This window comes from Alligator mississippiensis, chromosome 3 (assembly GCF_030867095.1).
Source record: "Alligator mississippiensis isolate rAllMis1 chromosome 3, rAllMis1, whole genome shotgun sequence".
NCBI classification, from domain to species: domain Eukaryota; kingdom Metazoa; phylum Chordata; order Crocodylia; family Alligatoridae; genus Alligator; species Alligator mississippiensis.
The window spans coordinates 281359858-281387509 of record NC_081826.1 but is presented as its reverse complement, the minus strand read 5'-3'; the positions used below and the strand labels follow the sequence as shown (position 1 = coordinate 281387509).

General features: G+C 46.1%; 2 protein-coding genes and 1 non-coding gene across 4 annotated transcripts in view; 1 reads left to right on the top strand and 2 right to left on the bottom strand.

Moving 5' to 3' along the window:
- The window catches only part of SUB1 (SUB1 regulator of transcription), a 180141-nt gene that overhangs the window by 99692 nt on the left and 52797 nt on the right, over positions 1 to 27652 (top strand). The gene's annotated exons all lie outside the window — the stretch shown is intronic.
- Positions 1 to 27652, bottom strand: part of ZFR (zinc finger RNA binding protein) — a 67677-nt gene that overhangs the window by 33737 nt on the left and 6288 nt on the right. For both annotated transcript variants that reach the window (XM_006267760.4, XM_006267761.4), the window contains exon 3: positions 2961 to 3243. In XM_006267760.4, coding sequence (XP_006267822.1) covers positions 2961 to 3243 — 283 coding nt within the window. The remainder of the gene's footprint in view (positions 1 to 2960; positions 3244 to 27652) is intronic.
- LOC132249696 (small nucleolar RNA SNORA66) lies at positions 16505 to 16640 on the bottom strand. The gene has a single exon (XR_009461262.1). It is a non-coding gene; the product is annotated as a small nucleolar RNA SNORA66 (small nucleolar RNA).

Below are 27652 nucleotides of genomic sequence, written 5' to 3'. Positions count from 1 at the left end.
TAAGTACTTCTGTTTTATGGTGAATTCATAGTTCTATAATTTATAAAATGTTCTACCTCCCCCATTTTAAGCTTTAGAAGATACTATCAAGGTAACATTTCTTTCCCTAGCAATTTTGGCAACATTTTTCTTTTCTTTCTTTTTTTTTAGGGCTCCTTTTGTTCCATTTTGTGCATCAACATTTAGTAGAAAGCGCGCACACGTATCTTATAATTAGTACTTTGTTAGCTAATTGCCACTGCAGAGATTGCTTTCAGGATTCTGAAACATTTGATACCCAGCTCCTATACAGCGTATATATAATAAAATCTAGAAGACTCCTTTCTCCAAGACATCTTTAAAAGACCTAAAATACTAAGTTAAAATGTTACCCTTAAAGGGTATTTTGCAACTTATTTTCCTTTAGCAATAAAATAAAAATATTGAGAGTAATATCTACAACACTGTATTTACTCATATCTAAGATGACACAGCAATAATTAGATTCCGCACACAGAAAAATTTTGGTTTGATATTATTTTTATAAATAGACCTACTGACAAAATTTATGCAAAACAGCAATATGAGTCAGTCATAAATTCAACACTAGCTTCAAGTCAATTAAAACATTAACGTAACTTGATCAGTATTAGGTTTTGTCAGTAAGTACCAGTCCTTTCTTAAAGCCTACAACTACGGACTGGTCACTTCTACATGCTGCCTCACTTTCACACTCTTTAGTGTTCTCATCTTCCCACAAAAGTCTTCAGTTCCATCCATGCCAATAGATATACAGCACTTCTTGATGCCTTTAATAATGGATTCTGAAGATATCCTTCCCTAAGAAATCAGAATCCATTGGCAAAGCAGTACTATGGTTGACTTCTTAATCTTTCCACCAGGTGTAAGTGTGTGGTTCCCTGCCAAGAGCCAGTCTAAGTACTGTCACTATAAATGGTCCTAAAAGGGCTTATTTACTATAACATCCAGTACTTGGAGTCGAGATGTCACAGCAGCATGTATGACAAGATCACAATTCATTGACCAAATGTTTGCTTTCACATATGACATTAAATGCCCTCTGAATTAATCTAACACTAACATTCCTCTTTTCTTCAGCAGTGCCCCAGGTCTCCATTTCCACATATCTTAACTAGTCTTTCATCATCAATGCACTTGACATCCTCCTTGTTCCTGGCATTTAACTACTCTTCCTGGTGGCAACTTTTATTTTGGCAGAGTTCTGCATTTCAAAATCACATATGGTGGCAATTTTCTCCCATCTCCCAATATTGCTAACGTCACTGTAATTCACAACTTTTCATTTTTTGTATTTCTCATAATTATGCACGTTGTGCCTTTCTCAATAGTGATATTGCTTGGCATGTCAAAACTGACTGGAGCTTCATTAGCTTTACCAATCTGACCCAGCAAATAAATCACGGGTGCCTCGCCTCATTTCTTGCTGCTACTGCTGTGAGCCTTGCCATGTGCTGGATCCCTTGCTGCTGCTCTTGACTGCCACCTGGAACTTCACCACGCATTGGATCCCTCACCACATCCTGAGCATGGGGTCCCTTGTCCCTGCAGTCAGGTCCCTCTCTGCAATACGCATGTTGCCTGGCTGGCCCCCAGGGGTTCCTCCTTCCTCGCTGAGTGCTGGACAGCCATTGCAGAGTCCCTCCCTCTCGTATGCTGGCTGAGGTCCCTCCTCCATGTGCTGGTCAGCCACTGTGGGGGTCCCTCCCTGCTGTGTGCCTGGTAAGCCTCTCAAACAGCATGCTGGGTGCCTGGCAGGAAGGTGATCAGGTTGCTTCCTGCTGTTGCCTGGCTGGCAGGTGCAAAGGAAACTCAGCATGTGCTGGCTAGGCTCTCCTTGCATGCAGCTCAAAATGACCCGGCAGGTGCTAGCCAACCACCATCTCTGCAGTGTGTGGGGTTTCTGGCTAGCACATGCTGAATCACTTTGAGTTGCTGCCCCAGCAGTGGGTGCTGGAGCAACTCATTACATGCTGGCAGCTTAGCCAGGTCCCTTGCTGTGCATCAGGTTGGTCCAGCACCCACTGCTGGGGCAGTAGCTCAGAGTAAGTGAAGGGCCATTTTGAGGAAATGGGGTCATAAACAGGGTCATGCTGAGGACAAGTTTCAGAAGCACGGCCCTACATGATGAGGGGAGCTTAGTCGCCCTCTGCTGACTGACCACGTGCATTTTTTGGTTTTAGGTACGTCATATGTGATCCTAAGTTGAGGCTCGATTTTCCTTGTGTTAAATGGGGAAAAAAACAAGTAAATAAGTATTTACCTCACATAACTCCAGTAAAGAGAGGCACCAGTTTAAAATAACCATAGACCAGACTAGGGAAAATCTTCCAGCGATGTAAACAGAAGTTGGATTAGGCCTTAACACCACAAAAAAGTACAATTTGTTGACTGGGATCAGGCTCCTCCTCCACCAGCAATAAGGCACGATGCGATTTAATGCACAATCCCACAATCACACCTCCTGCCATGTGCATGTTGATCGTGCATTAGATCCCATTGTGCCTTTACCTGCATACGTACAGGGGATTTTAGGCGTCAGATTAATGGTTCTAGAAAGTGAAATCCTGTACCCCTGAAGCCAACACAACAGTGCTACTTGTGCTGTAAATCTTTTCAGTTACACGGTTTATGTTCTTTAACCCTTACCTGGAAAACAGCACAGATCAGCCTCCAATCTGATTGTTGGCAATTGTAGCAGATATTAAAGACTACCAAAAGAGCTGGTAGCTTTTGAGATTCAGAAAGTTACTCAATGATCTCAATCCAATTATATCAAATTAATTGTGCACAGAAAGTTTTAGCCACCCGACAGTGCTAAACTGGGCTCCACAGAAGTGTAAGAATATAGATCTTATTACCAGTTCCATTAAGTCATCCAGTTTCCCTCCCCTTTTGTTATTTTATATGAACTTTTGCAATTTTTGCTTAAGGACACTTACCTGGTAGTTTTGCGTAGTGACTGGAGGTGGTGGTGGTGGAGCTTCTTGTTGCCTCTGGGTATAACCATAATCTGTTGCTGTGTGTGCCGTAGGGTAACCTCCATAGGCAGCAGCTGTTGCAGCAGCTGCAACAGCTACTGGAGCAGGCCTGGCTACAGCAACTGTTGCTGCTGCTGGCGCATAGGCAGCAGTAACTGTGTGCGCAGCTACTGGAGCCTGATGAACAGTGTAGCTAGCAACTGTAGTTGGATGGGAATAGGCTACACCCGAAGCTGGCTGCTGGCTGTATTTGAAAAAGATAACAAAATATTACTGTCAAGCAAGGAGACCATTATATTCACATGCTAAACTTATTTCTTTGTAGCTTTAATTGTTTAACATCACTGCACACTAACAAGGGTCACACTATTTCAAAATGATTGCAGCTGAAGCATATATTAACTGGGCATCAGTTTTCTTTTTGGCAGTAGCACAGAAGTAAAAGGTCTCAAATAAGTCAGGGTTTGCATGAATTGGAAGTTGTAAACACTTCAGTGGTTCTTTGCCATAAACTCCCAGGCTGAAAAAAAAATCTACTGTTTCTCTGTGAAAGCTTGTTATTAATCTGTTTCCAGCCGGCATGGAATTTAAGCAAAGCATATGATTCCCATTAATGCTAGCAGGGAGCCACACAACAATTTCCTTTTCTAAAAAAGATCATCTGAAAGGGGACTACTGACTGTGACAGAGCTATCAAGAAACTTAACTTTTCAGATGTTTCACTGAAAATCAGTATAAAAATTCTTTTGCTCAGGGCAGAGACTTAATGAGGGAGTTCTACCAAATGCTTGATATGGGAAAGGTCGGCCACTGTATTTATGGGAAACTGCTCCTCCCGCCAGCATTCCAGATGCAGCATCAAAAGAACTGGCCACCAAATCAAGAGTACCAGAAAAGTGAGTGGGGAGATTACACTGGGACTTTAACAACCTTCTGTACATACTGAGCATGCCTAATCTATTTTCTAAAAATTTGCAGCAGAAGCATAAAGGGGCATATGGGTAAGGATTAATTAAAAAGGGGCAGATATTAACAGTGTAATTAAAATTTGGGTTGTCTCAGAAGCTGCAGTCATTACTTGAAAAATAAAAACTAATAAATCTCAACTAACTTCTTTTGATTTGTAATATTACACATACAGAATATTAAAAAATGTAGATAATTTAGATTAAACTAAAACATACTGCAAAAAAGCCAGCATTCATTACATAGAAATGGGGGTTAAGTGAAAGCTAGGAACTTTTATAACAACAATAACAACAAAAATCTGAGGACCAGCCTGATTTTTAGCCAATATTAAACACTCCTATAATGTTTCACAATTTAAAAGCAGTACAAAAAATAAACTAACACTCACATTACCTAGGTCACAGAGTTATTATCTCCTTTCTATTGATGAAAAACTAAGTAGAGCAATTATTTGCCCAACAAAGTATACTGAATCCATGACAGAGCTCAGATTATGATGTGCAATTTTGTTTTGTAGTTCTGAAGGAATGGGTATCAGAAATACCTAGCTGAAGTTTCTAATACTCACTGCAGTGCTAATTGCCATAGACTGGGGGGTTTCAACCTTTCTGGATTAGTGTAGCCCCGATGGCCCATCCCCCACATCCAGCTGGGTAGGTGGTGCCTACGTGGCAGCGCAGGATGGTGGGTGGCGGTGCTCCATCTCTGCCCACCCGCACATACCCCCATGGGCCTTCTCAAGTACCCCTGGGGGTATGCATACCCCTGGTTGACAACCCTTCCCCTAGACCAATGACTTCCCAACTCCAGTGGCCCGCAAGCAACAATACTGATGAAGTAACTAGCTATGGGCAACTTCATACTTTGATCTCATTTTCAAGGGGCTTAAAGATTTGGATTTCCTGGGGCTGAGAGGAAGGCAACATGTTGACTATTTACCACTGTAACAGAGCACGCTGCCTCTTTACTGCTTAGTTATTGTCATAACTGTAAGCTTCAATAATGCATTGATCTTTATATTTGGCAAAAATGCTGTATGACTTTGTCATTTTAATAATGTCAAAACAGCACTAGTATATTAAAAAGGCACTCCTCTATCAACAGAAATGTACGAGTTGCTTGCAGATGTAAAAAAACCAAAACAAGGCTGTGCTCTGCCAGAAGCAACAGTATATGCTCTGCAGCATCTGTATAGATTCAATCAGATATTAGATAAAAGGGCCAAAAAAGCCCCACTAGAGTGCCCAATCTATATAGACATTGGGAAAGTCAGGTTCAATTAAAGCACTGCCTCTTCTGGGCATGTTCTGGGCGAGGCGCAGGAGCATGTCAAGTTTAAAGTGCCGCCTTTTTTTTTTTTTTGTTAAGGTCTGTAAGTAGCCACAATGAAAATCCTACCATTCTAGGAAATCAAATAAAAATAACAACTATATTTTAAAAAAAACCAAACAGAATATTTTAAAACATTCTTAAAGTGAATATTAAAAAATCTAAGGGCCCATTAAAATATTTTTAAATGCCAGAACTATATTTTAAAAAAATTATATATATCTTTAAATATAGACAGCTGAATGTCACAGAATTTTAAAATCTGATACAGAAATCATATTAAACCATACTACCCCAAGAAACACTCAGATCAGGAGCATCTAAACAGGGAAATATAGAGTTAACTAACAATTATCATGTAAAGCAATTAGGCCAAGAAAAGTGGAAAGAATGAATAACTCTTTTTTACCAAGTGAACTCAAAGCAAAAACTACAATGCCCAGACAAAGAAGGTATAGAGAAAAAGGAGATAAAGGCAGGCATATGATAATATAATCAAGAAAGTATAAAGTACCAGTGTTAACTTCTTCAAAGACATTCAGATTTTTTGTCCCTGAATACAGCACTAGATCTTTAGTCAGATAAACTGATTAGTGAAGAGGCAAACTGCAACTAATATCCAAGCATCTTTGTATTACATATAATCCATTCTATTAAAACTAAAAGCACTTCAAGGTAATACTTTGTTGGTATAGATTTCAGGAGACACATAGGAAGTTTAAGAGAAGAACTGGATGGAGATCCTATTGGTGTTGCAGAAGTTTAAACTTGATCCTTAGCAAAACTCAACTTTTCAATGAGAACAAGATACTACAGTCCTTTTAATAGCTCTAGCAAGTTTAAATTTCTGAAAGTTCCTTCCCTTATCTTACTGGCATTCTCCAATGCATCCCCAGATAGTGACTAAATTAAGTTAAGACCTAGAGGACAAAGGGACTAAAGTTTCAGTATTGCCAAGCCTAATTTTTAGGTGTTTGGTCCCCACAATGGAATCCACTGTCCCGAGCTAGATGCTTCAGCATAAGTGGTTTACTTGCCTCTTTTGGAAATGAACAACTGGCTCTAATGCTAGCCTCAGCCCTAATCTTTTGTATAAAAGGCTAGGGTTGAAGCATTTGCACAGTAACTAGTAGACCAGGGCCTAGTTTTTTTCCTTACCCTGAAGAAACTCCTTCCCCCCTTCCATAGGAAGGCCAAAACAATAGGCCAGAGGTTGTCAACCAGGGGTACGCGTACCCTTGGGGGTACTTGGGAAGGCCACAGGGGATACATGGTGGGAGCGTGGAGAAGTGGGGATATTTGGGAAGCAGCGGCGCAGGGCCGCCACTGCCATCCATTGCTCTGTGTTGCTGCTGTGTGCCACTTCCCTGTGCCCAAGTAGTCCCACTTCTCTGCGCTGCTGGCTTTGCATCTGGCCGGGAGCGGGTGGGTTGCTGACAGCTGGCCGGATACAAAGCCAAAGGTGTGGAGAAGCTGGGGTACCTGGGAAGCAGCAGCACAGCGGGCCGCTGCCATCCATCACTCCATGCCCTGTGCTGATTTCTCGCACCTGTTCTTTTCTCATTCCCGCTTCTCCGTGCCGTTGGCTTTATGTGCAGCTGGCTGGCTGTCAGCACCCCCTCCTCTCTGGCACATGGTGGTGGTGCAGGGAGCTCACACGTGATGGCCATCCCTGCCACCATTTATACACTCAGCACCGCCACATGCCAGGGGAGGAGGCCGGCCACATGCAAAGCCAGTGGCATGGAAGCAGTGCCCAGCAGCAACACAGAGTGTATAGATGGCAGCGTGGCGTGCAAGCTCCCAGCACCTCTGGCTTCACATCCAGCCATCTGTCAGTGTGCCCCTGGATCTGTGTGGGGCAGGGCAGGCTACCGCTGTGGGCTGGGGCTGCACCAGGCTCTTCCCAGTGTGTGCATGTGTTGTGGGGGGGAAGGGAGCAGACTGTGTTTGGGGGGGCAGCAGTGATGCTGGCAGGGGGCTGCAGTCACCCCAAGATTTGTCGTAGCCCATCTGAGCCCCCGCCCAGTGTGGCTGCTGCCACACAGTGGGGCACTTCTTACTCCTCATGCTGAAGAGGCATTATCACGCAACAAAGGTGTCATGGTGCACAAAAGAGCAAGAGCAAGCATGACTCTTTAATCCAGTTAGCAGGGTACTCTTCTGGGAGAAAGGAATCGTGGGTCCAGCCCATGCTGTCAGGACTGTTTAATTAAAAAACATGACCAGTAAACAGAAAATGGTTGTGACTGCTGTATTTTGTCTGAACCTAATTCTGTTAGTGTGTAGTAAGTGTGTGCCTATGAGATCAGGCCCTTCAGGAGAACTAGCCACTGGGGCAGAGGCAGGCACAGCCACGGGAGCCGCAGAGAAGCCCACATAGTTGCCCTGCCCAGCCCCAGCCTCCTAGCAGTTAAAAAAAGCCCTGCACTCACCACCTCTGGCAGCAGGGATCAGGGCCTCTGACAGCTTGTGGGAAAGCCTCAATCCAAGCAGCGTGGGGCAGTGGGGATTGCCCTCCCCACCCCCCGCCCCGGCACCTGCATGGCAGCTGCCCCATGGCATGGGTGCAGCACGGCTCGCCAGGTGTCTGGGAGCTCAGGCGGCTCTATGCGTCAGCCAGATCCCGGCAGTGCTCAGCCCCAGCAACCCCAGCTCTGAAGCAGCATGTGGTGCCCTGCCAAGCTGCGCTGTGTCCATGCCATGGGGCAGTTGCCAGGCAGGGGGTTGATCCCCACTGCCCCCTGCTGCACAAGGGGACTCTGCCACAAGTGCCCAGAGGCCCCAATCGCCGCTGCTGCAGCTGGTGAATGTGGGGCTTTTTTTCTTTTTTTAAGTCCCAGGACTAGGCTGGGGGCCAGGAAGGGCAGCCATGGGGGCTTCTCTCCCGCAGCTCCCTGAGGAGAGGTAGGCACACCTGAAGCAGCTGCGGAAGAACCTGCAGCCGCCTGGCTGTGCCTGCCTCTCCCTGGCCAACCTGAATCACCAAATCTCTCTGAATCAGCGCAAAATCTTCCGAAGCCGATTCACCTGAATCAATTCAGGACAGCGATCCAAATCTCCGAATTGAATCGCTATCTTCTGAATCGGCTGAATCTGAATCGAATACTTCCCTATTTGCATAGGCCTAGTAAGTATACCCATATAAACCTCCTATGGATCACAACCTTGACATGTGTGCTACCAAAGACCTGAAGAGAAATGCTATCTGGAGTTTTCTTTTGGTAGGTTCACCCATGGGAGCAAGGCTGAGAGTGAAGTTTCCAGGCTAAGAATAATCCAAAATGAAAAATAAGTCCTCAACAGAGGAGTAAGCAGATGAAGCATGAATATTTCACAATGGCTGCAAAGGCAGATGAAGGCTGCAGTGGAATAGAAACCTCCAGCTGTCTAGGTTTTCTTTGCCATCAGATTAAGGTTTCCCTTCCATGAATGATTATATGGATGCTGATGTGCAATGGTGTCCCCACATTGAAAGAATACATATACATGTCTTCTTTTCATAGCAAGTCCTATGGTGATGGTGGCAGGTGATTATCAGAAGCCCATTGTCAAGAACCTACAACAAGAGTTGATGATTGTATGATGATCATTTTGTACTTAGAATAGAGATGGGTGTGCAATTTGGTAGCTGCAATCATGACTGACCAAGCCTATTTAGGATCTGTTCTACTCACCCTGTATGGGGAGGGAGCTAGAAAAGGTGACTTATACAGTATGTCTCATTTTACCTGACTGGAAGACTGCATCCAGTGGGATCACTGTGATTCAAATCAAGTAGTGAAGTTTGCAACCTGGAATATCATATTCCGAGGAACTAATCTAACAAAAGAGAAGGACAGCAATCATGGCCAGCGAACTTGCATGATTTGATACTGAGGTTGCTGCACTTAATGAGACCAGACATGCAGAAGGGCAGCTCATAGAGCATGGTGATGCCTACAACTTCTTTTCCAAAGGAAAAGAATGAAAAACAGACATATCCATGACACTGGTTTTGCTATCAAGACCAAGTTTATTACTGAGATGCATCAATCAGCGTGGCATCAACAAGCATGTCACAACCCTTTGTCTTCAACTCTCTCTCTTTCATATGACATCCATAGGTGGTTGGAAGAGCCTCCCCAAATGTGGGGACGCGGGCTTCTGGCGGCTGCAACAGAGGTGGGGAGGGGCGTGCAGGCAGTGGTGAGGGAGGGAGTGGGGCTGGGGCAGGTCCAGCACAGCCGTGGTGGGCTGTGGGACTGAGCCACAAGCAGCTCGTCCTGGGGGGCGCAGCTCCTGCTTCTATGCGCACCCTGGGAGGCATGTGCCCCTTGATCTGTGTGGGGTAGGGTAGGCTAGGGCTGTGCTGGGCTCTTCTGCTTTTGATTAAGTTCCATGCTGTTTGCTGGACATTGCAGTCACAAAAAGGGCTGTCCAAGATGTTCATATTGTGTCGTTTTGAAGTGTCTGTATCCAAATCTCAGTCTGCTCAGTTTGACCCACTCTTCTGTCAAGGTTGCACCCAATAGGGGACTCATTTGGTGTTGGTATAAAATGCTGTGGGAACAGGCCTGACCTTTTCCAGCAGTTGGCCCATTGTTGCTGCCTATAGGTTTGGCTCAGCATCCCAGTCTCTACCAAGAGCTTGTGGGCTTCACGTACAACCAGCTTATGACTTTTAAGCCTCTTAAGCCTCCAGATATTTGAGTCTTCAGTTAACAGTTGATGGAGCAGGTGATTCTCTTCAACTGACCGAAAGACAACAAGCAACAGTCATCACTGCAAATGCTCCGAGCCTCGATGCAGATGATGAAACAAAAATTCTATTCTAAATTCAACCAACTCCTGTCATCTTGCCCCAGAGAAGAGAAGAGAATTTTTGGCAACTTCAATGCTAGAGTGGGTAGGGATTCAGAGCTATTGAAAGGAAGGGATAGGGAAAGTAATTTCAAATGATATTCTTCTCCTGAACAAGTGTTTAGAATGCGATCCCATCATCACAAGCTCCTTATTCCACCCAAACAACAAAATGGAAGACATTATGGATGCACCGCTGCTCAAACCACTAATTACATCATAGTGCAGGCTTGGGACCATCGCAACGTCTATATCACCAGAGCGATGACCAGCACTGAACTGCTGGACAGCTCATTGTTTGAGATGTTCCCCATCATGCCCATTGGTATGACCCAAAATGAAGTAAACAAGAGAGGCAACTAAGGAAGTGGTTCAGTATCAACCTTCCTGAAAGACCCTGCTAAAAGTGATCATCTACAGCAGAACCTCAGTGAGAAACTGTTCAGCTTCCCTGCTGATCTTGACACCACTGATCACTGGGAGAGCCTCAAGAAAAGCACTGCAAAGAATCTCACAACTTCTCTGCAAAGAAACAACTGGACTGGTTCAACGAAAATGACTGGAAAATACAGGCTCTCATTGAAAAAAAAGGAGGGTTTTCAAAGCTTGGCAGAATGACATCAACCGAAGCAAGACACATCACGTTAAAACTAGGACCCAGAGGAAAATCTGAGAGCAAAAGAACAAGTAGGAGAGGACAAATCAAGATTTAAAAGTTACTGATAGCCATAACATGCATAGTTTCTTCAGCACAATCAAAAATATCTATGGGCCAAGCATACAAAGAGCCATCCCTCTGAGGTCCAAGGATGGAACAACACTCCTTAAAGACAGCTTCGTCATCAATGCACAGTGGAAGGTGCGCTTTCAAGAGCTCCTGAGCCCAGATTCTAATGCTGAAGACGATACTAGGGAAGCCATTCCACAACACCTCATTAAGGACTACTTTGTAGATCCACCAACTTATCAAGTGTCCTCGAAAGCCATTAAGCAGATGAAGAACAACTAAAGTATGTGGCCCTGATGACATACAAGCTGAAATTTATAAGCAAGGTGGGCAAAAGCTCTCTCAAACTATATGGCTGCATCCAGATGAGCACCGCTATGCAGTATGTGGCGCCGCAGACACATCTGCGGCACTACACTTGATCTGAGCCTTCAAGAGACCGAGAAGTGATATTACTACATATTCAAATTTTCTCCATGCTGCAAAGTAGCAGCGTGGGGGCGGGGAGGGGTGTCTGACTGGGAGATTCTCAGGTCAAAAGAACCTGCACCAAAAAAGTGGGGCAGTGCACAGGGGGAGCCACACTTTGGCTGCCAGACAGGCTCCGAGTGGCAGGATCACCACTGCTGCAGCCCCAGGAGGCACTCAGGACTCCAGGCAAGGCTGATGGGGCCAGCCCAGTACCTGGGGTAGCCTGCCATGTACGAGGGGTGTTCCAAGGGGACAAGCAGCTACTTGTCCCCAGGAAACCAATTGTCTATGCTCATGCGGATGCAACCCACAATGTTATTATGAAAATCTGGAGACAAGAACAGATTCCCAGTGACTTGAGAACTGCCAGGTTCATAATCATATTCAAAAAAGGAGATAGATCAGACTGCAGCAATTAAAATGGTATTGCATCTGTCCGTAGCTGGGAAGATTCTTGTGTGCGTGATCCTCAGACTCACTTTCCTCACTGAAGAGATTCTACCTGAGTCCCAGCATGGTTTCACACCACTCAGAGGTACAATAGACATGATCTTTATTCCAAAACAGGAGCTGCAGGAGAAGTGCTGCAAACAACACCAAGATCTTATACATGGCCCTCTCTGACCTGACTAAAGGCTTTGGATTTGGATGCCTACCAACAATGTGTTACCATCGGATTCCTTCATGACAGCAACTGTCCTAAGGAAGGGCTCAGAAACAGACCCCTTCACTATGAGAATGGGAGTCAAGCAAGGAGATGCGAATGAACCAACACATCTCATTGCTGATAGACTTCCACCTGGAGTCAGCATCTAATCCAGCATCGCATGAATGGGAATCTCTTTAACGTCAACGAGTTACGTTCCAAATGCAAGATTGCTTTCGTGAAGTGTACGAAATGCTTGGACTCATCGTCAACTTCAGGAAAGCCAAGATACTTTACCAACCTACTGCAAACCAACCAGCTGCTCCTCTATACGTTACAATTAGAGGGTAATCCTTGGATAAAGTTGAGCATTTCCCTTATCTGGGTAGCCACCATTCCCAAAAGGTAAACATAGATAATGATATTCAACACTAGATAAAATCAGCCAGTGCTACTTCTGGATGTCACCAAAATTGTGTCTTTGATGATCATGACATCAGGAGCCAAACCAAACTTCTATTTTCCTGGGCTGCTGTCATCCCTACCCTGTGGTATGGATGAGAGACATGGATGACATATTGGAAACCCCCTGAAAGCTTTGGAATGTTACCATCAGCAATGTCTTTGGAAAATCATCCAAACGATTGGAAGGATAGAAGAACTAATGCCAGTGTTCTGGCTCAAGCAAACACCATGACCACTGCAGTCATGTTTATACAGCACCAGCTCCATTAGGATGTGTCACAAGCAGGGATCTGGGTTTTCCGTTTCCCACGGAAAAACGGAGAAAACAACAGATTCCCCTTTTTTGCAGAGAAAACATGGATTTCTCTTTTTAGCAGAGAAATCCGTGGATTCTCTGCTTTTACAAAGAGCTCTTGCAGGCTGGCACAGCTCCAGCCTGCAAAAGCTGATTTGCAAAAACGGTGAAAAACTCCCAGCCCTGCCCGGAGGGGGAGGGAGAGGGGAGGGCGGGGCCTGAGCCTCTGAGGCAGCCAAGGCCCAGCTCAGGCTCAGACTCACCTTTCACTCCCAGAGCATGGAGGTAAGTGGGGCTGTGGGGCAGGGCTGGGGAAGATAGTTCGGGGCTGAGGGAGAGGGGGTGCTGCTGGCCCCAGGTGGCACATTGCAGCTGGGAGCAGGGCCAGGGGGGGAGGGCAGGGGTGGCCCTCTGTGGGGGCTTTGTGGGAAAGCGATGCCAGGCTCAGTGTGGTGGTGCCCGCCATATGCGGGCCCACACATGTTGCCCAGCCACCTGCCCAGGGGAGGGGGAGGCTGGCATGTGGCCGGAGCACAGCTCCGTGGCTGACACTGCAGCCAGGGCGAGGAATGGGGGCATGGGGTAGGGGGGAGCTTGGGCTCGCATGTGGTGCTGCCACTTACCTGGAGGCCCGTGATGGCGGTGATGGCCGCTGCCTCCAAAACCTCCCGCTGCCGCCGCAGAGCCATGCTCAGAGCTGTGTGGCTGGCAGCAGCGGCACAGGGTGGTAGGGCTGGGAATGGCTGCGTGCCGCCCAGCCACCACCACCCCACGCCGTGCGCCGCACAGCTCCGAGCATGGCTCTGTGGTGGCAGCAGGAGCTTGTGGAGGCAGTGGCAGTCACTGCTGGCATGGGCGGCTGCTGCCGCTTGCCTGTGGAGCTGCCCGTGACAGCAGTGACAGTTGCTGCGTAGAAAACCTCCCACTGCCGCCGTGGAGCCGTGCTCAGAGATGTGCGGCTAGCGGCAGTGGCGCAGCAGCAGCATGGTGGTGGCCAGGTGGCATGCAGCCATTCCCAATCCTGCGCCGCTGCCGCTGGCCACACAGCCCCAAGCATGGCTCCGCAGCGGCAGCGGGAGGTTTTGTATGCAGCGGCTGTCACTGCTGACACAGACAGTTCCACAGGCAAGTGGCAGCGGCTGCCTGTGCCAGCGGTGACTGCTGCTGCCTCCACAACCTCCCGCTGACGCTGTGGAGCCGTGCTTGGAGCTGTGTGGCCATTGGCAGCAGTGCAGCGGTGGCTGGGTGCCATCTGGCCACCACCATGCTGCTGCTGCTGCCTGGTGGCCGGCTGCACAGCTCAAGGCAGAGCTCTGTGGCGGCAGCAGGGAAGTTTTGGAGGCAGCGGCAGTCACCGCCATCACAGGCCTCCAAGTGGCAGCGGTTGCTGCATGCAAGCCCAAGCCCCCACGCACCCCCATCCCTCACCCTGTCTGCAGCGTTGGCCACAGAAATGTGCTCTGGTTGCATGCCAGGCTCCCTCTCCCCAAGGCAGGAGGCATGTGTGGCCCGCACATGGTGGGCACCACCACAGTGCCCCCCCTGTATCACTTGCCCGCAAAGGCCCCCGCAGAGGGGCACCCCTGCCCTCACCCCCTGGCCCTGCTCTCAGCTATGACATGCTGCCTGGGGCTAGCAGCACCCCCTGCTCCCTCAGCCCCCAACTATCTTCCCCAGCCCTGCCCCACAGCCCCAAGCCCCACTTATCTCTAGGATCCAGGGGTGAAGGGCATGGCTCTGCAGTGGCAGCACTTGCCCACAAAGCCCCCCCACCCTGCATGCAGCCGCCACCACCCCACACCGCCATGGAGCCATGCAGCCAGTTGTGGGGCATGCCACTGCATGCAAGCCCCCCATTTCACCCCTGGCCAGGCAGCACATATGTGGCCTGCACACGGTGGTTGCCACTGCACTGCTGCTGCTGCGCCCTACGCCACTTGCCCACAAAACGATTCAGGTGGCTGCAGGATGGTAGCACAGGGCAGAGTGGTAGAGTTGCGGTGGCAGCCTCCGTGCGTGAACCTCCTGTCAGGCCGGCCAATGTGTGTGGCCCACAGAGTGGCACCCCTGCCCTCTTGATCTACCCCACCAGCACCTTTCCTTTCCCCTGCCCTGCCCCTCCCCCCTCCACTTATCTGCTGGGGTGGGTGCCAGTGTCTGTATCTGCATGTCTGTGGGCCCGGGGGGGGCTGTTGCGAGGGGCATCAGGAGGGCTGTTGAGACTGTGGGGGGGGAGTGTGGGGCACCAGCAGCACAGGGAGGGGCTGTGGAGGGCCTTTAATTTTTATCATGGATTTTGGGTTTTAACCAGAGTATTTTCAAATTTTAATCAGAGAAAACCAGGATCTCTGGTCATAAGGATGCCTGACAACCGGCTCCCAAAATGGGTCTTATATTCCCAACTCAATGATGGTCATTGCTTGAGGTGGGCAAAAGACGTGTTTAAGGACACACTGAAGGCTAATCTAAAGAAATGAAATATTAACATCAATACCTGGAAGACTCAAGCACTAAATCGTCCTCAGTGGCACTGAGATGTATACTGAAGCATCAATTATTTTGAGCAAACTCACATCACTATGGAGGCGGATAGATGAGAGAGACAAAGGGAAAGAGCTGTGACCAGACATCATCAGAATCTACTCCTTTCTCCTAGAACTATGTCATGTATGCAGCTGAATTTGCCAATCTCAGATCAGCCTCCTCAGATCAGTCATTTGAAGACTCACTGATGAGTCTGACTTCTCTATTTCCTTGCCCCACATACCAAGGGACCAGTAACAACAATACCAATAGGAATAACAAAACATATTCCTGATTTTTAGAGTTATTCACAAGATCACATTCATCTATTCAAAATTATGGCCAGGGATACTGGTTTTCTCTGTTTAAAAAATAGCAAGTTCTCAGATAAAAATTGCAAGTTCTCTGATTAAACCCCCCCCAAAACCTGCATGTTTCCACAATTAAAACGAAATGCCACTATAAGTATTGGTATCAGTTAAACACAATATTTGAGCAGCTGTGATATGCCAGTGCCCTGCCCATGCCATTGTCCCCTCACTTCCAAGCCACACCCACCCACCCACCCCCGCTGATGCGCCCCACTCCTGACCCACCGCTCCCCAGCCCTGCCAGTGCCCCTTACTCAGGACCCACAATCCCCTAGCACTGCTGGTGCCACTCATTCCCCACCCACACCCCCCCATTCCCCCCAGCCCTACTGGTGCCCCTCACTCCCTCACAGCCCCCTGTGCCTGCCAATGCCCCTCATTCCCCAACCCACAGGGCCTCCCTCCCTCTGCTGGTGCCCCGCACCCCTGCTACCATGGCTATGGGGTGGAGTCTGCAGCCCCCTACCCATTACCAGCAGCGCCTAAGCCCTCATTGCCACCCATCGGAGACAGCAGCTGCTGTGGCCAGAGTGGAGGGCAGAGCCCAGTACCCAGTTCCCCCCACCCATGGGAGGCATGGCTGCAGCTGTACCAAGCTATATGGTACTTTTGTAATCATATTATGATGTACCAGTATTAATCAATGGTACATCTATCAAAATGATATATATATTTTTTTTTTTTACAAATGGTAAGTCTTTTTAAAATTTCATTTAGACTACTTAATAGCTTTTGATATTGAGGAACTGAGAACAAGCCACTCTAGTCATTAGTGAGCAAGTTTCTATCTGAGATGGCACCCAACAGTTAAAAGAAACAAAAACCAACCCCCCCGCCCGCAAAACCAAGAACATTTTACAGTAATAATTGTATCATGGTATAGGATTAACAGCCCAGGAATGTGATTTCAAAGGCTAGTAACATTCTATAACCATGTTTACTTTAGCAAACCTGTTCCCCTTGCTTCTGCAACATCATGCAGAGCTAGTGATCGAGTTTGCAAAATTTTGGAAAAATATTCTTAAGTCACCCTTTCTTATACTTATCTGACTGAATGCCCATACTCTTCTATGGCTTAAAAATTTGTTTTACTCTATCACAACATTCCTCTATCCAAATAATGCCATATTTTACTAGGTTATTTTAAGAATCTTTTTGTCAGTAAGTCACTAATGTAATTTGGTTGTTGACATGACAAACTCAACAGGCACATAATTAAACAACTATGGTATATATTCTGGGTTTGCTACACGAAGCACCCCCAGAACCATATCAATAACTCACATGCCACTGTGAGGCTTACTAATGAGTATGTACAGCCTCTTGCAGGTCAAATAAAAATGGGCAACTCAAAGTACTTGAAGGGACATTATGGGTCATCAATTCCTGTTTCTTGCTACCACAACATCATGTAATCTCTTTCATGAAGTAATTTAAGATTAAACTTCATCAGTTATATTTTTACTCTCAGAAACTCACTTTTACTCACTTGACCTTTTTCTTATTTCCAACCTGAATTTTTTTCATAGCCAATTTATAACATTTTCACAAAAACAAATGGGTATCAGAAAATCATAGAAAATTAGGATTGGAAGGGACCTTGGGAGGTCATCTAATCTCACCCCCTGCTCAAAGCAGCACCATCTTCAACTAGATCTTCCCAGCCAAAGCCTTATCTAGCCAGATCTTAAAAACTTCCAAGGATGGAGCTTTAGCTAAGCTGGTTCTCTCCAAGCTTTAATAGTTCTGCTGAGCCTCATTTTAAATAATAACTTCTGATTTCAAAGGAAGTCCAGACAAATCAGTTTTACTCCATTTCCTTTATCTAGAAAAATGTCAGCTATCTGAAGAATAGCAGCAAGAACAAAAAAAGCACTTCTGACTTGAAGAACTTTCAGTCCTTCCTCCACTCATGCCTGAGCTTCTCAGTCCAGTTGGCTTAATCAGTTCCATTAGTTTAACTTTGCCCGCAGACAACCTTATTTCCAGGCTTTATATTGATCTTGCAGATTTTCAATTCAGGATCATTCAGTCTAAAGTTAGCTAGTCCAAGAAAGTTGTTTTTGTTTGTTTGTTTTTTTTAATAATGTCCTTACTACTTACCAAAAAAAAAAAGTCTAGAATAGCAATGCCTCATGTTGATTAGGAAACTATTTTGTGAAATCTACTCTCTATTACACCCCATATCCTGATTAATCAAATCCTATCATTAGTAACATTTATTTTCCAGTCTCTACTGGGAAGCTAAGTATCCCATAATGATGCTACTTTTAATGCCATTTCTCTCTTTAAGAACATTACAGGGACCTCTATTCACATACAAATCCAACCTTGGAGATGTAAAAAGTCTGAACAAAACTTTTCACCCAAACTTTCCCCAAAGTGATACTGATATAGACAGACTTGGTTTTATCCATGTTATCCTTTTGAATTTCTCACAGTTCTTATGACGTAATTAACATATAGTATTAGCTACCTAATCCTCTTTACTTTTCTTTCCTGTACCCTTTAATACTTTCATTCTAGTCATGACTGCTATTCCATTTTATCTCTGTTACACATATATTCTCTAGTTTTACATCCTGCATGGGTAGTTCAAGTTCCTGCATATTGCTGCTCGGGGACCTAGTATTTACATGCAAACATATCAGTTTCATACTGAGCACAGAATTCACTAATGAAATTAGGGCATGCCTCCTTCCCCAACATATAGGCAGCATGCAGACCTCTGGGATTTCCTGGCCTCTCCCCACAACCCTGCTGTGCCTACAGCACACAGATCCCCCCACCCCACTCCTGAATAATCTGCACCAGTGGCCACAGACCCAATGCTGGGCCATTGTGGGGTGCATGCAGCCAGCAGGCCATCAGTTGGACAGCCCTATCTTAGCCTGTCCCTGAGAAAGCAAAAACCATACCTCAATTAGCATGCCACCTCTCCTCTTGCTAAATTTAAGGGATTTGTTCAAACCATGGAAATGCTATAGTGGCTAAAGCTAAAACAACCCAAACAAACAAAAACCCACCCCAAAAAACTTTGAAAATGTTTCACAAAGAAAACTAATGCATTTCCTCCATTTTGATATTCAAAACCTCTGAACTGTTTTGCTTAAGCTTAAGGAAAAAAAAATAGCCTGAGGCAGATATCCAACACACAAATTTTTTAGGCTGCATAGAAGAAGTTTAGTAAAGTCATACACATTAAAAAAGAAAGTTTATATTACAGTAATTAAAAAAAAAATCTTGGTGTTAGGGCTGTTCTTGGTAATTAAAATTGGGCTTCTCTTTCAGAAAAGGGAATTTGGGGGGTGGAAATAATTTGTGTCTAAACTGCACAAAAGAAACTCTGTTACAGCTCTTTTCAACTGGTATTATAGAAAACAAGTCATGGACCAAAGGCTAGAAGAAGGCCTGTAGAACAGGTAAAATACAAGGATGTAAGAATAGCTGGTTATCGACAACAAATAAAGTGCCATCAGCAAAGCTCTTCAACTACCTGATCTGAAAATAGATGTGGTGGTCAGAATTGATAGTACTCTATAAAAGTTGGGATATGTGCAGACAAACAGAATAGAAAAATGGATTTTTACTGAGGAAAATCATTGATCTAAGAACTTCTTTATAGTAATTAGACTGAAAAACACAGAATCTGAAGACATGACCTACGCTCTAGCTCTCTTCAATTCAGAATTCAGCTAATGTTCACGAGGAACTCAATAGAAAAAAAGTCTGCAAGAAACTATCATTACCTTAGATTTTAACTCTGAACAGGTAATAACAAAAATAAAATCACATCTTACTAAAATCCTACTTCAAAATAGAGGTATAGAGCATGACTTTATTAATTGTATGCTCAATATAACCAAAGGAGGCAACAAGAATTGTCAATCTCCAAGCTCTCAGAAAAACATCATATATAGAAGAATGCAGCACATTGCTGAAGGTAAAGATCTCATCTATTTCTTGTATAAAGTCTCGGAGGTTATGCAGATTGACCACGAAAGAAAAAAATCAAAGCCAAGAACTTTACTATCAGATAAGAGGCTACATCAACGATTGTCTTAGATCCCTGGATTTGAGGAATAGTTGTCAGCTTCTGCATAAAGAACAAACTTTTATTTTGCCCCTGTTCTTTTCTCAGATACAAGCTCTGGCTGAAAGTAAACCATGGATTTCTTGAAGCATAAAAGGAAATACTTTGGGGTTAGAAAGTTATTGTTTCTCATCAATTACTCACATGCAGATGCAGTGTTCAGATGTCCTACATAGGCTCTGACTTTTTGCTAGAAAATAACTTTTTGGGACGCAGACTCAGAAGATGCTTCGACAGCTCAGTTAAGGTATCTATGAACTTCCAAGTGGGTAGGAGACTACAGACTAAAATGTTTGCTAATGTGCAATTGCTGCAATAGGAACCTATTGTTCAGAAAGAATGTGATCAATGAGAAAACATAATATAGTACAGTTAATTTAGACTGTGCACTTGTATTAAAAAAAAAAACAACTTTTAATGTTGTAATTCCATTTGTATTTAAAATGTTAGGCACTAAAAAAACTACCAATCAACAAAAAAACCCTTGATTACTGTAATTTTAATGTTAAATGTTACCCTAATCTATTGTTATATTTTGACTAATCCTAATGTTACCTCTACCCAAACTCCCAACTTCCTCAGAAAACACAATGTCCTATATAAATTCTTATGAGTTCTCCCGTGCTAAAGGATGGGAAAGTGTTTCAGATTTGCTTGAGAAAATGCTTTAAAGTTACAGAGAAAAACTACTCCATGTTAAAAGTGAACATTTCTGTAATACCTGCAAACTACCTTCACCTTAAAAAAAGTGAAATGGGTTTTATTTATTCAGCTCTAAAAATCATTGGGTGCCTGTAAATGAGTCTGGAGGCTGCTTCAACACGCTGTGAATAACAACGTATAGGAGCAGACTCAGTTAACTGAATCTGCCAGAGCATGCTAATTAGCACAATCCCGCCACCCTCCTGTCTCATCTATCCGTGCCCCCATGCTTCAAAACAGTGACAGGAATGCTTGAACTACAGGTGGTTTGAAAAGCTTTGGTTAGTGCCCCCTCTGCCATTTTGACCGGGACACTGATACATGAGGCGCTGCGGGCACTTTAGTTAGAGTGGCTCTAATTAAAGCATGCCCCCCCACTCCCAAGCACAGGTAAAAACATCCATTGTTCCATTTGTATTTGGGGAAGTGTATCCATGGAGAGCTATCTTCAACATCAACTACCATTTTCCACAGCTCGAATCTCAGGCTACTGCTAAGCAGCAGGTGGAGTTAGAAACCTGCATCAGGGGAATTAGCAAGGATTTGCTGCATATATATCCTTATGGATTTAAGAGCATTGCAACCTGTTTCCTGTTCAGATTCTGCCCCAGAAGGCTGCAGTGTAGAGCGTATGACCACCTAGAGACTTAAAATGTTAACAGTTTCCAGGTATAACAGCAGTAAAAAACAAACAAACAAAAAAGCCCAACAACAAAAAACCAAGGTTGTTTAGGTAAAAATAGCTGAACTAATTGTGCATTGACCTTTGCCTTCAGGCAACATGTCATAATCCAAGAGATTATTTTTCTTTGGCAGAATTTATATTACATTACTTCCTAGTATCAGTCACTAACTGCATTACATTTAGTAAACTTCTAATGGCTTCCAAGTTGTGCTGATTATAAATACAATCAAGTACTGTGTTGATTTTTATATATATACATATATATATATTTAAAAACAGAGTAACAGAATGTTATAAGAGCCATGTTTTAAAGGAGAAAAATCAGCTAATGTGCCTGGGACTGGGCCCCATATGTTGCTTGTAATTCTAGTACCAGCTCCAGCCCCACAAACTGCATGCAGCATGTTTCAGTACCAGTGCAAGCCCAATGAGCAGCACCAGTACAGAGTGCACACTGGACGCAGCATGCACTGCATGTGGTTGGCACCTGCACTGGACCAGCCCTGTGTGATGCATCTGGCAAGCATAGCTGGTCTATGGGCCCAATTTAGACCAGTACACAGAACCAATTCAACACACTGGCTGGAGACCCACCAGTAGCTCTACAGGCTGCATCTTTCACACCCCTAAAATCATCTATCCCCATGAAGGTTTCTTTCTAATCCCTTAGCTATAGACTGACTTAAATCCTGAAGTGTGCAGTTTTCTTTCCTCCAAAAAATTATAATTTGATATCACATCGCTCAGTATTCTTATCTGCATAAAAGACAAAGCCTCTTTTGAGTATTGTTAAATTCTTGTATTATACAAATACTCAAGTCTAATTAGCACTGCATGAAAAGGCAGTTCTTTGTATCAATTTTGAATGTTGCTTATTTCCATTAGAATATTTTCCTGTATTCTGAAATAGGGAAAACAGAAACTCACTTTACTTTTTCCTTACTATATGTACCCACTTGAATATTTTATTCTGTCTTCCATCCCTGCATTTCTCTTGATCCTCAGGTAGAACTCTCAACATTTTTTCTGTATTTCTAGTTAACTATTCTCATTGCCTTGGCTAAAATCCACATAATTCTGCAATACTTTCTTTAAGTGAGGGCAATCCACTGGGTAACTGTGATGTAACTCCTGTTTCAACCTCCATCCCATTCCTTATGCATGCTAACATTTTGTTTGATTTTTGACTGTAGCTGCACAGGATTGCCAGCCCAATGAAGTCCTCTGTTCAATGAGGCCCAGTTTACTTTTTCCTCTAGCATTATACTATTTCCATAATGTCATTACTTTTACTAAAGAACCTTTTGTTAGCAACAGTGTTTTTGCTACCAATGACAGTTCAGGAAAAAGGAACAGCAACATTTGTGGTACTTTCTCTTAGCATAGAAATAACATTTCCTTTACAGTTTTTAATAGGATTTGTATATGCACAGCAGGGGAGGTTTAAAGGGTGTGTATAAAGATACACCAGATAAAATTATTCTGTGTTTAGGTGAGACCTGCATCAATGTGGCAAATTTTATTCACTAAGGCATACATTGCAACTTTAATGGTATCCAGAAAACCTATGTTTTACTCCAACTGCTGTTGCATTTAAATAGCAGGTAAAGTAGAATCATAGAATCACAGGAATTTAGGGCTGGAAGGGACTTCAGGAGGTAATCTAGTTCAACCCCCTGCTCAAAACAGGACCAGTCCCAACTAGATCATCCTAGCCAAGGCTCTGTCTAGCTAGGTTTTAAATACCTCCAAGGATGGAAATTCCACAACCTTTCCAGGTAGCCTGTTTCAATATTTTACTAAGTTTTTCCTAATATCTAACCTAAACTTCCCCTGCAACTTGAGACCATTGTTCCTTGTTCTGTCATCTGCCACCACTGAGCTCCACTTTCTTTGGAACCCCCCTTCAGGTAGTTTGAAGGCTACTATTACCTCCCACCTTGGTCTTCTCTTCTCTAGACTAAATAAGCCCAGTTCCCTCAGACCCTCCTCATAAGTTATGTATCCCAGCCTCATTATTTTTATTGCCCTGTGCTGGACTCTCCAATTTGTCCATATCCTTTCTATATTCAGGGGCCCAAAACTAGACAGTACAGTACTACAGATGTGGCAGAGTACTAGACACAAATCTGATACAATGGCTGCTAAGGAAGGCCTTCGATACAGTATCCCACCCCATACTGGTGAACAACTTAAGAGGCTGTGACTTGGATGACTACACAGTCCGGTGGGGGGCGAATTGGCTAGAGGGTCGCACCCAGAGAGTCGTGGTGGATGGGTCGGTTTCGACCTGGAAGGATGTGGGCAGTGGGGTCCCGCAGGGCTCGGTCCTTGGACCGATACTCTTTAATGTCTTCATCAGTGACTTGGACGAGGGAGTGAAATGTACTCTGTCCAAGTTTGCAGATGACACAAAGCTATGGGGAGAAGTGGACACGCCGGAGGGCAGGGAACAGCTGCAAGCAGACCTGGACAGGTTGGACAAGTGGGCAGAAAACAACAGAACGCAATTCAACAAGGAGAAATGCAAAGTGCTGCACCTAAGGCGGAAAAATGTCCAGCACACCTACAGCCTAGGGAATGACCTGCTGGGTGGCACGGAAGTGGAAAGGGATCTTGGAGTCCTAGTGGACTCCAAGATGAACACGAGTCGCCAGCGTGACGAAGCCATCAGAAAAGCCAATGGCACTTTATCGTGCATCAGCAGATGCATGACGAATAGGTCCAAGGAGGTGATACTTCCCCTCTATCGGGCACTGGTCAGACCGCAGTTGGAGTACTGCGTGCAATTCTGGGCGCCGCACTTCAAGAGGGATGCGGATAACCTGGAGAGGGTCTAGAGAAAGGCCACTCGTATGGTTAAGGGCCTGCAGACCAAGCCCTACGAGGAGAGACTAGAGAAACTGGACCTTTTTAGCCTCCACAAGAGAAGGTTGAGAGGCAACCTTGTGGCTGCCTATAAGCTCATCACGGGGGCACAGAAGGGAATTGGTGAGTATTTATTCACCAAGGTGCCCCTGGGGGTTACAAGAAATAATGGCCACAAGCTAGCAGAGAGCAGATTTAGATTGGACATTAGGAAGAACTTCTTCACAGTTCGAGTGGCCAAGGTCTGGAACGGGCTCCCAAGGGAGGTAGTGCTCTCCCCTACCCTGGGGGTCTTCAAGAGGAGGTTAGATAAGCATCTAGCTGGGGTCATCTAGACCCAGCATTCTTTCCTGCTTATGCAGGGGGTCGGACTCGATGATCTATTGAGGTCCCTTCCGACCCTAGCATCTATGAATCCATACGTAAGAGCTGCAACTGTAATAACCTTATTTTGAGCATTCTACCACTTAATTGCCTCATCCAAAAGTCTTTCCAAGTCCCTACCCTCAAAAATTACCCTTCTCAGACCTGAGCAGAGCAAGTCATGACTTTAACATTCCTTCAAACTATAAACTTACAAACTGATTAGAACACAGATGTACACACACACACACAGGATATGGTTTAGACCAGGTGTGAGCAAAATACGGCCTGTGGCTAGATCCAGCCTGCCAAGAGATTTTATCCAGCCACTGGCAGGTCCCTTAGCCCTCCCTGGCCCAGGCATTGGGGGCAGCCCAGGCTGTGGTAGGTGCAGTTAGTCCTGCCACCCCCAAGCGCACAGTGGGGCTGGGGTAGCATGGCAGGCAAACTTGCTTCCTGGCAGCTTCTGCAGCACTGACTCCTTCCAGCTGCTTCTGTGGGCAGGGGCACACAGGGAATGGATTTCAGCTGTCCTTGCACTGTCACAACCCTGTAATTCTGATTTCACCCCTGGCCCCAGCCCTGCTCGCCAACCCTGCTCCCGGATGCCACTTCCCACCCACCTGCAGCCCCAACCCACCCTCCTGGCCAAGTGCGACCTGACCGCACAGGTCCCAGGCTGTTCTCCATGGAGACCCCAGGATCACTGGGCAGCAACATCTGAGGCCCACCCACCCCACTCCTAGATGCCGCTCCCCGCCTCATCTGCCCAGTTGAGCGTGGAGCAGAGCCACTTAGGGAGTTTTGGTGAGCCCTGGCAGGCTGGGCAGGTGGGGGGACTGTGCTCACCCAGACCCTGACAGCTCACCAAAACTCCCTACGTGGCCCTTCAGCTCAAATAACTGTCCACCCTTGGTTTAGAACAAAGCTAGAAATGTCTTAGTAACTATGAGAATTCTTGAGTGAACACTGTTAGTAATCATGGCACTATGCAATGATCCATGCATGGATTTATGATATTAAGCCTTGGTATACTAGAGTAGGGGTGCTCAACCCCAGCCAACAGGCCAGATGTGGCCTGCAGAGCCATGTAATCCAGTCCACTGAGCTCCCTAAGAGTCTGGAAATTTGGCAGCAGGAGAGTAGTCAAAACTAAAGCTCCCCTACTCTCAAATTTTCAAGACTTGCGGGCTAAGTGACATGGCCTGTGTGTGGCATCTGGTCGACATACATGGGCCCGATCTGATGCCTGCACAGCCAGGGCCCAATCCCATGCACAGAGTTGGAGCCCAGATGGCAGGTCCCAATTCAGCCCACGGGGCATGGAGGCCAGGGCAGCAGATCTGATCCAGCGTGCACAGGGCTGGGACTGGTGCAGCAGGCCCAATCCACTTTGTGTACGGTTGGTGCCCCAGGCATCATATCATGTGTGGGACCAGGGCCTGATCCGTCATGCTGGATCAGGCCCATGGACTGGATTGAACCCACAGGCTAAACCACACCACCCATCCAGCTCATGGGGCCAAAGGGCTGGACTCTACTGTGCTGTAGCACCTGACTACCAAAGCTGTTAAGACACTATTCTCCCAGAACAGATTTAGATCTGAATAGAATGAGGGACAGAGCAGGTATATACAGAACTCTTGCATTCGGAAAGTACTTGCCCAGCTACAGTTTAAATAATAAGCAGGCAGCTTCTATTATGACTAGGGATGCACTGATAGAGATTTTGGGGGCTGATACCAATAGCCTGTTTTTAAGGAGGCATATCAGCTGATACCGATCTGATTTCTGATAAAGCATGGAGAGCCAATAAGTCTGTTGTGGGGGAAGAGAAGTGGGGAGGAAAGGGGCTTGGGGTGGCAGATCAATGGCCCCTGCAGTGATGGAGGGAGTGGGGATAGGGTTGGGGCAGGCACTGCCCAGCCAGGTCAGAGTGGGGTGCCATATCCTCCATAAAATCGTCTAGTGCTATCCCCCTCCCTTTCTAACCCATTTTTTAAATTCTGTTACATGCAGGTCTTTACAATGTCCTATAGCAGGAGTTGACAACCTACAGCCCACAGGACAGATCTGGCCCACAGAGCAACTAGACACAGCCCATGGAGCGGGGGCTTTGGCAGTATTTGGCAGAGGGTGGGCCTTTGCCCAAACTGTGCCATGACTGAGCAGGCAGAAGCTTCACCATGCTACAGCTAGGCAGCAGAAAGAAGTGGCAGCAGTGGTGCTGGCCTACCTTCCAACTTGAGCTGGGTCATTCCAGCCCACCACCAGAAAACATTACCAATTTCTGTCACATGATAATAAATTTCACAAGTTAATAATAAATTGTGTAAAAAAAAAAAAAAAAAAGGTATTTCCCTTGTATTTTAAGCCTCCTACCTGATGAAATTATCACTCATATTGACAAATAATGAACAACAAACAGCTCCTTATTCACCTTCCCCCCACATCATGCAATACTTATAAATCTCTATTAGAGGTGCACCAATATATTGGTTCATATTGGATCAGCACCAATAAAAGGAAAATTTATATTATCAGCAAATGGGTTTTTTTGGGCAGTATAGCCAATAATGTCACCAATAAATGCCCCGTGCATGTGCACAGCTGCAGCATGCATGTGGTCAGGAGTGTAGCCTGGCAGCATGGAGGACAGTGTCCATCCAGTAAGTCTGTATGAGAGAAAAGGGCGTGGGAGGGGCATGACTCCAAGAGTGAGGGAGGGTGCAGGGCTGTGGCCCAGCTGGGGCAAGGTAGGGGATGGAGCTACAGGCTGCTCACTGGGGGTGGGGAGGGGCTGTGGCTGGAGGGGCACATGCCCCCCTGATTTTTGCGCCGGATGAGGGTGAGCTGCCAACTTGAGGCCAGGGGCTGTGCTGGCCTCTTCCGGGGGGGGGGGGGGGGGGGGGCGGCACTGTGCTGTGCTCAGGGCAGGCAGTGGCAGCGCTGGGAGGGGGGCCATGGCAAACTTTGGGGTGGCTATAGCCCACCCTGTAGCCCCCCTCCCACTCCAAGCACAGCTCTGGCCCAGCCTGCCCACCAGGAAGAGGCCGGTGCAGCCCCATCTCTGAGTTTGCAGCGGGTAGCCTGCCCTTGCCCTGCACACAAATCCAGGGGGCACATGCCCCCCATGCCTCTCCCTGGGGTGTGTGCAGTGGCGGGAGCTGCCCCCCCCTCCCAGATGAGCTGCTTGCGGTTCCATTCCATGCCCTGCCATGCCCCAGCTGGGTTGCACCTGTTCCTAGCCCCAGCCCCTTCCTCACCATGGGTGCCTTGATCTGCCCTCCCCATCCCACAGGCT